Source organism: Oenanthe melanoleuca, chromosome 28 (assembly GCF_029582105.1).
Source record: "Oenanthe melanoleuca isolate GR-GAL-2019-014 chromosome 28, OMel1.0, whole genome shotgun sequence".
Taxonomy (NCBI): domain Eukaryota; kingdom Metazoa; phylum Chordata; class Aves; order Passeriformes; family Muscicapidae; genus Oenanthe; species Oenanthe melanoleuca.
Window position 1 is genome coordinate 2,700,758 of NC_079361.1, and position 11,687 is coordinate 2,712,444.

Sequence of the window (11,687 nt, forward strand, 5' to 3'; positions counted from 1 at the left end):
GAATGGTTAAACCACCCAAAACTTTGTGATCCATTATTTCCTGAGTTGTTTTATTGGTGTAAGACTTGCACTGACCTTTTCTATTGGTGCATCATAGCAATGGAAATTCCCTTTTCCAGTGCAATTTACACTCTCATCTGCTCTAAACTGAGGAGTGTTTATAAACCTTTTAAAAGAGTTAAATCTGTGGGGCAGACAAGAGAAAACCTCTGAAATATAAACAGACCTTGCAGACTCTTGTTTGGGTTGATGGGTTGTGTCATGCTTTCCTCATCACTTCCACCTCTGAGCTGTGGAAACAAAAACTGCATCCCTTTAGGGAACACCCCAGTCCCATTTTCCTTCTGTTTGAGCAGAGCCTGAAGGGAGGAAATGTCTGGATAGGTCAGATGGGGGTTCCCAGAGGTGCAGGAGCAGCCCTGGCTCCCCACAGCCTGGTTAAAATGTGCTTTTTCCAAGGCCCATTTCTGCTTCTTGGGATGAAGGACACCAGGCTGGAATTGTACCAGGCTGCCAGTGCTGAGCCATGGAAATTCAAGACAAGTTCCATCCCTCTCACTGGGAAAGGCTTCACTGAATGGAACTTGTGACTCCTCTGTGGCTGCTGTCCCCTCAAAACTAATCCCACTCCTGTTGGGTACTCTGAAGGTGTTCAGAGCTTAAATTTTAATCTCCTTTGGAATACTTCTTCTCTCTGTGTTTGATTAGAAGCTGTGATTTGATTCAGTTTGTTTTGATTCAGGGTGCAAAGACTCTGAAGAGCAAAGACTACACTCACAGAGCAGAGCAGCAGCTACAGGACCACGCTAAATATTCACTTGTGCAGAGAATTTTGATTTTTTTTCCAGTTTTAAGTACTGATACTGCACATAAATATGCTGGAACTGTGTTTGTGTGTGTATTTATCAGTCACAGGTGAATCCCCTCCTCCCTCCTACAGAGACAAAAGGAAAAATAGACACAATTTGTAAAAATACCCAAGGAGCCAATTTCCCTATTTCCTTCTCTGAAATCTGAGGATGAGATGAGAACACCACCACAAACACCTTTTACCCTGTTATTTCATTTATAACATGTTCAGACACAGCTCTAGGACAAAGTCTGGTCTTCTTCAACCAGAATCATTTTGTCCCCAGGTCCTGGTGACACAGAACTCCTGTGGAAAGGATAAAACAAACACGGAGATTTCCTCAGGTGCCACTGGACAATCAGAGTCACTTCACAATTTTTATTTGTTGATGGCTTTTATAAAACAAAATTCCCCTTGGATCAGACATCTCATAGAACATTTATTCAGTCTTGTGCATGCTTGTGACACACCAGGTTCCAGCAGAGCAGCATCTGCAGGACCAGACAGTGGAGCTGTCAGGCAGAATTCCTGCTTTCTACTGAAGGGGAGGGAAACTCACAAAATTAAGGCACTGTCAAACCCCAAGCCCACAGATCATTTGACCTTTTCTACTGGATTTCCTCTGCTGGCACACAAGGATGGCTTCTTATCTTTAATCAACCGTTTGAACAGGGACACACACACACAAACCCTCACTTCTCTAAAATCCTGTTTCCTTTCCCAGCTGGAATGGAAACAGCAGCAAACCTCACTGCTGGGGATGGAAAATACCCAGTGCTCCATCCCCACTCTCACTGTGGTGATCCCAGCCCTTGGAAGATGCCATTTGTAACAACAAAATCAGTTATAGGAACAGCTTTGAACTACTCTAAAAGCCAGTGTTGACTAAGCAGCACAAAATGAGCTGACAGACCCCTCCTGAGCCATGCAAGGCAGCTCAGACTCTTCACTCGTTGGGCACAATTCACAGCCCAGCAGTTTGGCCCAAGGGGACCTACAGAAGGTAATCAATATTTTCAGCTGATGTGCTTTTATCAGTGCTTTAAAGTAGTTTTTCATCAGCTGGTGTGAAATGCTTCAGCCCTTCTATGTGAATTTAAGAGTATAGGAAAGGTTTCCTCCTGCAGCCAGGGAGAGTTCAGGCTGTCCTGGAGCACATCAGCATCACTGCAAGCCCAAACCAGCTCATGGCTGTGGGCTCAGGGCCACAATTAGAAGTTCCAATTGCAATGTTGAAAAAAAAGCCAGATTCAGGTCCACCACTTAGGTGCCCTGGCAATCAGAAATAAATAGTAATAAATACTTCCACTCACACACACTCTTCTTGTATCCCACAGGATTACAAACAAACCAGAGCCATGCTTCCCCCCTGGTTCAAGAGGGTCAGGTTTGGGGTGGGGGACACTCAGTAACAACGTGCAGCAATGCCACACACAGCCTAGGGTAGTGACAGTGCCAACACATGGCACTGGGAGCACTTCACAGCTTCAGAGCTCTTGCAAACACAGACTTGGTTCAGCAAATTGCAATGTCCTGACCATCAGAATCAGAGGGAACTGAGGGAACAGGGTTTGGCTGGGCCAAAGGCCATGTCCTTATTGCATTTAAAATGTCACATTACTTGGAGATATGGCAGGTGTGGGAGCTGGGAAAAACCAGAGCAGGTTCATACCAGGCCATTTAATTTCCTCGAGTATGAAACCTGATTTTCACATTATGTCTTAACAGTTTGTTGTTTTGGCAGACACTGAAAAGGTCAGTGAAATCTCAAAGGAACTTAAAGAGTTCCAGGAGCACAAACCATTCCCCCCATTCATAAATAAACATGGTGAAAGATTTTACATCAATTAAAAATGCTGCATCAGATTTGCTGACAGCTTGGGAACTGGCACCCACTTACCACACTGGCACAAACCTACAAATCCCTGAAAATCTGATCAGAATAGAGAGGCAGAGACCAAGAAGCAAGCAGCAGAGAGCAAAAATGAAATTCAGGGACCCAGCTGGCAGTGTCCTGGCTTCCACCTCTGCTCTGGAGTCTGAGAGAGAAGGACTGGAGCATGAAGGAGGTCACAGGTGGCTTTGAGACTCAGCTCTGGAAGAATTTTCTTGGCCTATTTTCTGCGCCGCCGCTTTTTTATTCAGCTTTTTTTGCCTTCCTTTTCCTCGTGCCTTCGTTCAGCTCCTCTTTGGACTTGGCAGGAGGAGGAGGAGGAGGGTGGGAAACCTCATGGTGGTCGTGGTGGTGGCTTGGGTGGCCACTGGAAACAGAGCCAAAGAGGACAGGGCAGACGAGGTTTTCCAGAGGAGCAAAAGGTGAGGCATGGGAGTGAGTGGCTGTCATGAACACCTGCCAGGCAAGAGGGAACACTCAGAGATCACACAGAGCAAGCAAATCCTGACCAGTGAGCATCCTACTGAGCCCAGAGAAAGCCCCTGCTGCTACATGACTCGAGGCACAAGGAGCTGCTTGTGTGATGGAGAATTCAGCACTGAACTTCCTGAGCAGATCCTACAGCCAGTGAACCCTGTAGTGGCTCAGGAAGGTGAATAGTCCCAGCTTAGATTCTGTAATTTGCAGGCAACAAAGCTGCTGTAAACTTACCTTGCAGACTATCATGAACATGGTGAAAAAGAAGATGAGGTTGGCTTCAGAGATGGGGAGCCAGTGAGTCTGCTGCAGAGTGAAGAGGACTGTGCCATACAGACTGGCCTTTGTAGGGCTGGAAGAGAAAGAAAGAGGTTTTCTGGAAGGTTTGCACCCAGCCCTGACTGGTTCTTTCATTCCATTCTTCATCTGACTGGGAATTTCCAGGCTGCAGACTTACAAGGACATATGAAGAATTTCATTTGTATCAGGCTTCCAGACCCCACGCAGCAGCTGCTCAAAGTTCGACATCAAGGCCACACCAGAACCTGTGAGACAGAGGGACTGTCAGAGAGCTGGAGCTGCCACAGCAGAGGGCTCTGGATCCTCAAAGGGACAGAGGGTTCTTGACATTCTCCCCAAATTCAGAAGCTAGCCTAAGCCAAAAGAGCAGGGCAAATGCTTCCTTGACATTTTACCAAGTGGATCCCAATGCAGGGAAAAGGCATTTGCCTCTTGCAGTCACTGATGCTCAAGTGCCTGCTCCAAACACAGCCTTAAAGGAAAACTGACTGCCAGCAGCCCTGAAAAGACACAGGCTGAGGTCAGAGATCACAGGAGAAAGAATAAAGAGCTCCTGACTCCAGCACTTCAACCATTCTGGCAAGGCTGCACAAACACCAGCGCGGTGGGAACCCGAGTGCCCCAGCCCACATCCCCTGCCTGCTGCTCCCCCTGAGCTGCCCCCACACTGTCCCTGCAGCCTCTGGAGCATCTCAGGTGTCACCTTTGACCCATCCCGTGGCCAGCATCACGAACCACCCGTGGTGGTACAGGTGGTGGGCGTGGTGCACGCCGGCCGCGATCTTGCGCACCCGGACCACCTCCTTCATGGCCACCAGGACCAGCTTCACGGGCAGGAAGCTGACACACTTGTAGAAGAGGTTCATGGGACAGAAGAATATCAGGTACCTGCAAAAAGACCACAGAGTTGTTCTGATCTGGGATGTGCAGAGAGGGGTAGATTGAGTTATGGCAGGTGGGGTGAAGGAAAAGAAAAATTAAAAAAAAAAAAAAAATCCTAATTTCACAGCTAACTCTAAAGGGAAACCAGCATGCAACAAAGTCTCTCTACAGCAACAACTCTGAGCCCTCAGAAACTCTTTCACTACTAATACTCAATCTTGAATAAAACCCCTGAATTTTAATTCAGAATTTTTTAGAATTTTGTGTCTCGTATGGTCCAGAAGCATCAGCTCATATAGAACAAGAAGCTACATATACTGAAATGATATTACACACAGAGAACAGATTTCAAATACTCTTTTTTCCAGAAGACTGTCATGTTTTTCAGCCCTGAAAGAAGATCTTTCTTTTTATTTTCTCAGGTATAGAAAATTAAATGGCTGAGGGATTTACTCTGAGACATCTGCTTATGAAAATTTCATTCACAGTTTCCCAACAATGCTCATTCTGCCATGCAAAAGCACCTACAACCCATACATGCTGGGGAATTAAAGGTTAATTTGTGCACATTTCAGCAACACAAGGAATAAAATGCCCCCAGATCTTGAGGATGTGCCACTCCTGGCTCTGTGTGGGATCCGTGGGTGCTGCTGCTCCTGTGGTTTGGCCCTGGCTCAGCAGTGGCTGCTATGAATAGAAGTGCCCCAGCCCAGATAATCACAGCATTAGGCAACTGGTCAGGGACACTGGGAACCAGAGCCAGGAGTGCAAGAGCCTCAAAGATGGCCTCAGCCCACCTCTGCTCTCCCCAGTTAATCCCAGTGAGATCAGAGCTGTGCCCCACAGGGAGAACATGTCCCTCCACACCTCCCTCCCCAGCACAGCCTGTGCCATGCCAGAGGCTGCAGGGCACTCACCACACTGCTGTGGCCAGGATGACACTGGAGTTGTGGCTGAAGTAGCCAATGGGTGCCTCTCCCAGCAGCAGGTCAGCCAGGATGTAGCTCCCAAAGCAGTGGAGCATAGCACAGAGCCAGGAGGCAAAAGGGCTCTTCCTGGATATCTCCACAGCTCCTGGGAAAAAAAAAAAAGGGAATCACAGAGTCACCAAGTTGGAAGGGAGCCTCAAGGCCATCTAGTCCAGCCTCAGTGAGAAGATGGATTTAGCAATTAAGCAGGAACTTCAAGACCCAGTAAGAGAGAGGCTCGAGGTGCATGTTCTCCCACAAAGCAACTCAAAGAAAAGCACTTGTAAAACAAAATACAAAAGTGTGAAACCCAAACAAGTACCAGAGATGGCAAAGAAATGATCACAGCCTGCAGACACCCCTGAAGATCTCACGTGAACAGAGCCATTAGAAGTTTATGAACTGGCTGAGAGATTCTCTCCTTTATTTGCTGCCACCAGAAGGAACATTTTTTCCCTTGAAATCAATGTCTTTTTACAGTCTAAAAATAAAATGCATACTAGTACCATTCTCTCCACTGCTTCAACCTAGGTGCCCTCTAGAATTCATGAACAATCTGTTCAGCTCTTTCATTCATAAGATAACCTGCAAAAATAGAACAGGAATTCTTAATCTTTATTTGAGAGAAGAGAATTTGAGAGTTCTTCCCCGCTCCTGTACTAGTCTGGAAATACTTTGTGGTGTCCTCCCACAATCTGCTATGGCCTTTTTTTAAATTCCTGTAGCAATTTTCATCCACCTTTGTACTTTTCCAGGGAAACCTCCCAACAACATCAATTCTGTGAGGTTGTTTCATCACCTTAAACTGCTCCAGAACCCTTAGTACAGCATTTCAGATACAAACCTCTGTTCAGCGTGCAGACAAAGAGAGAAAATACTAAAAATATTATATCAACATGATTACCTGGTACACCTTAACCAGCAGTAAGTGGATCAGCATGAGCCAAAGCTGTGAGTGCCCAGGCTCTTCCATCCTCGGGGACATTTGAACCAGCTGAAAACACAGCGGCAGCGAGACAGCTGCAACAGCCGAGACATGAAACTGGTTCTATAGGAACCTGAGGTTTAGCTTGATGTTTAAATTTAGTAACACTTGTTTTTCCTTGGCTCCACGAAGCCATGCTGTCTCCAAGGAGGAAACAGAACAGTTCTGTCCTGACACTGATCCTCAGCCCAGGAGCTGTGAGATGGGGGCACTGCAGGAATCTGGGGAAAAGCACACCCCAGCCTTATCCAGTCCCAAGTGGATTCCTGGGCTTGCATGGATTTAAAAGCTATTTTTGTGAGGGCTGCCTGTTAATTGTTTGGTTCAGGACTCCTCACTGGAAGGCAGCTGGGAGTGATCAGGCCTGGAAAACCCAGCAGCTGTTTCCAGGGAGTTTAACGGGATGGATTGTACAGCTCGGAGGTCGCACAACACGAGGTTTGAAAATCACCCCGAGCTCGGGGCTGGTTTTCCCCTCAGTCACTGAGCAGTTACAGTGAAACTGCTCAAAGCAGAGCGTGAGGAGTGCACGCATGGACAAAAACAGAGGGAAAGTGGCGTTTGGAAAAGACCGAGGCACAGCCAGGCTGCGACAAGGCAGAAGGTGAACGCCAAGGCACAGATCTATCGATCCGTGCAAGATAAGCCCAAGAGAACAAACAAAGCAAGGTCAGATACGGCTCCTGAGAACAGCTCAGGGCATGGTCCAGAGGGTGGGAAAAACCAAAGTTTTACCTCCAGCCCTTTTGTATATAAATAGGAGGAAGGTACTGCCACAGAAATATTCAAGCCAAGGGGCTGGCCAGAAACGCAACTCTCAGTCCTGGGGCGGCAGCCAAGTGACCGAACTGAAATACCTCAATGCGGCCGGAATCCAGCCTTATATAAAATCCAAGATTATTTCTCCAAACCAGAGTCACGGGTTGGTGGGGGTTTTCCCGGCTCTCTGTTCAGACCCAGGTGCCGGAGCTGTGCCGTCCCTGTGCTGGGCAGAGGCACGGGAAGGGCAGAACCTGTTGGCGCGGGGCACTGCGGGCTCGGCACCGGCACCGCAGCTCCCCCGGCCCCAGGGCCGCACTCACCGGGCTCGTACTTGAGGTAGAGGACGGAGATGATGAAATAGGCGGTGTCGAACAGCGGGAACACGGGCAGCGAGGCGAAGGCGGCCGCCAGCTCCCCGAGGGGCAGCGCCTCCGCCAGATCCATGGCGGCCCCGGATGGCGGTTCTCAGCTCCCGGTTCTGATCCCCGGGCTCCGCAGGCCCGTGCGGGCTGTGCGGGCTGCGGGAGGCGCGCCCGGCGCTGCCCGGCCCGGGCCGCTGGCTGCCCGCGGTGTCGGGGCGCGGAGCCGCGCGGGGCCGGTGCCGGTGCCGGAGCCGGGGCCGGGGCCGGAGCGCAGGCGCCGCCGCCCGGGCAGCGCCCGCCCCTTCCGCTTCCCTCGGCCCGCGGAGCCGCCGCCGGAGCCATGATCGGGGACCTGCTGCTCTGCGGGTACCGGGGCCGGGAACCGGGGGCGGCTCGGCCGGGTTAGCCCGGCCCGGCTGTGCCTGACTCTGTTCCCGTCCCTCTCCCTCTCCTCCATCTTCCGACCCTCTTACCCCCCTCCATGCCCGTTCTCCCTCTCCGACCCGCTTCCCCGGCCTTACACCTCTTCCCCGCCTCACTTTTCCTGGCCTTTCCCCGTCCTCCTGTCCTTTTCCCCTTTCCCCTTCCCCGACCTCTTTCGCCATCTCTGACTCTTTCCCCCTTCTCCATCCCTATTCCCCCTCCCTTTCCCTCTCCTTTTCCCGTGCTTGTTTCCTTCTTCTTCCCCCTTTTCTTGTCCCCTTCCACTGTCCCCGACCCCCCCTCCCTCCCTCCTCATTCCCCTTTCCCCGACCCTTTTTTCCCATCCCCAACCCCTTCCCCGTGCTCACTCCCCTCTTCTTCCCCCACTCCATCTCCGACCCCTGTCCCTCCTTCCCCATCTCCATTTCCCCTTCCCCATCTCCATTTCCCCGTCCCACTTTCCCCGTTCCCCTCTCCTTCCCCGTCCCCCTTTCCCCGTCTCTCCCGCAGGACGCTTCTGGTGAACGCCGGTGCCGTGCTCAACTTCAGGCTGTGAGCGAACAGGGAGGGCGGGCAGGGGAATGGGGGGGGATTTTTGGGGTTCACCTGCCTGACACGGCCCCTGTGCCCCGCAGGAGGAGGAGGGACACGGAGGGATTCGGAGAGGAGCCGAGGGAACCCACGACCGGTAACGCAGGGGATGCGGGAACCGGGCACAGCCCTGCACAGGAACCGACTTTCCTGGAGGAAATACTTGGCCAAACCACAGTTTTTCCACTCATTTTTGTTCGTTGTGAATTGCTGTGGGACTGGGATAACCGGCTTATTAACTTTTAAACTGAGGTGTTCTGAATGTCTCAATTGTCAAACTGAAATGAGAAGAAAGACACAAAAAGCACATTTCTTTCAGCATTTTTGACTGTAGAATCATTTATACTATAGAGATAATGCTCTGCTCACTCCCTGATTGCCATTTCCACATGGATACACCTGTGTTGCTCCCTTGTAGCTCTGTTTGCTGGCTAAAAATCCCATGGAGCCTTTGAACTACAACTGGTCTTCCCATATTTCCAGTGTGACCCCTTTTTATAATTTTTTTTTGGTCATTTTGCCAGATATCCTTACAGAGTTGTACTGAACAGAGCATCCATCCTTCACCTACAATCTCAAATTTCAGTCTGAATTTTTTGTTGTGTTTTTATTTTATGGGGTTTTTTTCCCCTCTCAGAGTTGCTTGTGATTTTCAGGCAGCCCTGAAAATGTGACTTGTCAGGTGTGTTTTTAATATCAAAAGCTTCTCTTGATTTCTAGGTGACAATATCAGAGAATTCTTGCTGAGTCTCAGGTATTTTCGAATCTTCATTGCCTTGTGGAATATCTTCATGATGTTCTGCATGATTGTGTGAGTAACCCTGTGCAGCATCTTCTCACTTGGCTATAGAAGTCATATATTGGCACATATCTCTATTTTCACATCTGTCTCTCCCACTCAATTTCTCCATAATTCTTTTTCACTTCACTTCTTTATTTCTATTTTCAAATACAGGTTGATCTCAGGGGTTTTTTGCTAATGTGGGCACCTGTAGTGCATGAAAACCACCTGTGCCAGCACCTGAGCACAGCCTCAGGCTGAGCGTTGCTTGTTTGGGGGTTGCTCAAATCAAACATCACCTGGGTTTAAATTTGGAGATGTTTTTCATTTTGGGGTGGGGTGGAAACCTGCCAAGTTAATCAGATGAAATCAGCCTTGCACTGGTGTGGCTTTGACTCTTTCTCATCTACTTTTTTTTTTTGTGTTATTGTTACATCCCCCAGGTTATTTGGATCTTGAAAGCCACCCATGGACATGTTGGAAGAGACTTTTGGCTGGGAACAAACATTTCTAGAAAAGATTCTGATGCTCTCCAGCTGCAGCCCCAGGCCTGTGGGGAGCTGGGACAAGCTCATCCCCTTTCTCTGCCAGGGCTTGGAGCCACAACGTTCACACAAATTATCTCAGCTCCACTGAAAGAGAATTTTAACTTGGTTTTCTAAGCTCAGAGTGAGGAGCAGGGGAGCATTGGAGCCAGTTTCAAACCTCTGCCTTGCCAGTCCCAGCTGGGGCTGTGCCAGCTCGTGTTACCCCTGTCCAAGTCACACTCTTTAGTTCTCAGTTTTGTGTAAAAGTTGAGCAGAGTGTTCTTGTAACTTCTCACTATTCCATTTCTTTTGTTGGAGGTGTAGAAAATGAATATTCAAGAAAAAAATGCCATTCTCACCTTCTCCCTGTTTTTCCAGGAAAAAAAATAAGCTTTCTAAATTAATATTTCAAAGAACTTTTTTTTCTAAACACTATGTAAGGGATTTTGAATGGGCAAAAATGGCCAATGTTACAAGATAATTTTGGAATAATCTTGGATTTGGTTGAATAAAGTTGTTCTATTTAAGGGTAAAATATATATTTGATGCCATGTTCATTCTGTTGCAGGAGAAATTTATTCTGTGTTGGTGTATTTTGGGAAATTTTAGCTACTTCTGTAATCTGTGTGGAGGTTTGTATTATTTATATTAAGTTGGCCTTTCTGACCAACAGCTTTTCCTAGGAATCACCAAGATAATTTGGGTGCAGTGCTGAGTATTTTTTAAATCAAACTAAATTGTTAGTGGGGCTTACACAGCTTCAGTTTCTTTAGCTGTCGAGGAGAAAGACCTGAGTTAAATGGTTCCCTGGCACAGCTTTTAGGCAGTATTTTGAATTTTATCTGGTAGTGAGATGCAAGTGTTGGACATCTGCAGCATTTTACTTGAGTCACCCTCTTGGTTGAACTGAAGTTTTCACATTAATGAAACATGACAGGGGAAGGGTCATTTGAGGGAGGACCCAGAAAAATGTACAGACAGGCTCCTTCAAATGTGGTTTGAGCCATCCAGAAATATGTACAACCTTTGGTTAAATTTAAACATACTTCTTTTCTGTAATATCAGTATATTTTAACCCTTTGCTGATTCTTTAGAATGAGGAAAAAAAAGTATGCTGCTAAATAAAATACAGGGATTGAACAGATATAATTCTTGGAAAACATTTTGTGGCTAATCTTTGTTAAGCCAAGTGTGAAGGGAAGGGTGGATGTGGTATCACTGATGCTGAGCTTTGAGCTTTGGGGGTTTTTATTCTTCCTCAGAAAAATGATGATCCTGTGCAGAGCTGACAGTGCTTTATGATCACAGAGAACAGGGAAAGGAGCTGCACTGATAAAGGAATTCAAACACTTTTACCACCCTACACTCACCCATGTGGCCGGCCCCAGAGTGTGCCATCCCCAAGACTCCAGTTGTGCAGTTGTGATTCAGCTCCAAAGCAGCTGCTTTAAAATAGCGAAATCAGGAGTCGATTCTGAGCTGCTCTTAGATGCTGTGAGAAGTTTTATGTGCGCTGATGCGAACCAGAACATCCTCACACCTACACGGCCCGAGTGGTGCCCGCAGGGAGTTTATTCCCGTTATTTATTTCCATGATTTATTTCTCTCCTCAGGGTGCTGGGCTCCTCCGGGGCTGGGCGGGGGTCCCGAGTGACCACCCGGCTCCCGCTGCCCTCCCTGTTTTCCAAGCCCCACTTTCCCCTTCATGGCTACCCCCACAGCGCCCTCTCCCCAACTTCTTACCTGCTGTCCCCATGTCCCCAGCACCGCCCTGTCCCCTCAGCAGTCCCTGTTTGCTGTCCCCATGTCCCCGGCATTGCTCTGTCCCCTCAGCAGTCCCTGTTTGCTGTCCCCACATCCCCCGGCATTGCTCTGTCCCCTCAGC

At 48.5% G+C, this 11,687-nt stretch overlaps 2 protein-coding genes across 3 annotated transcripts; one reads left to right on the forward strand and one right to left on the reverse strand.

Moving 5' to 3' along the window:
* Nucleotides 1-1,213: 1,213 nt before the first annotated feature.
* Nucleotides 1,214-7,730, reverse strand: TMEM38A (transmembrane protein 38A). Of its 2 annotated transcripts, XM_056512625.1 has the most exons (7): nt 7,439-7,527; nt 5,878-5,956; nt 5,321-5,477; nt 4,225-4,409; nt 3,679-3,766; nt 3,456-3,573; nt 1,214-3,200 (listed from the first exon to the last, which is right to left on the reverse strand). In XM_056512625.1, exons 3-7 carry the CDS (start codon nt 5,425-5,427, stop codon nt 2,988-2,990), a joined length of 711 nt encoding a protein of 236 aa, XP_056368600.1. In that variant the 5' UTR covers nt 5,428-5,477; nt 5,878-5,956; nt 7,439-7,527; the 3' UTR covers nt 1,214-2,987. The 2 variants fall into 2 exon arrangements, with proteins under 2 accessions (XP_056368600.1, XP_056368599.1); XM_056512624.1 differs by lacking the exon at nt 5,878-5,956 and having other exon boundaries at nt 7,439-7,730.
* Nucleotides 7,731-7,778: 48 nt separating this feature from the next.
* SMIM7 (small integral membrane protein 7) lies at nt 7,779-10,341 on the forward strand. Its single transcript, XM_056512637.1, has 5 exons — nt 7,779-7,846; nt 8,414-8,455; nt 8,539-8,591; nt 9,215-9,305; nt 9,719-10,341. The coding sequence occupies exons 1-5, from the start codon at nt 7,821-7,823 to the stop codon at nt 9,732-9,734; spliced, it is 228 nt and encodes a 75-aa protein (XP_056368612.1). The 5' UTR covers nt 7,779-7,820; the 3' UTR covers nt 9,735-10,341.
* Nucleotides 10,342-11,687: the final 1,346 nt, after the last annotated feature.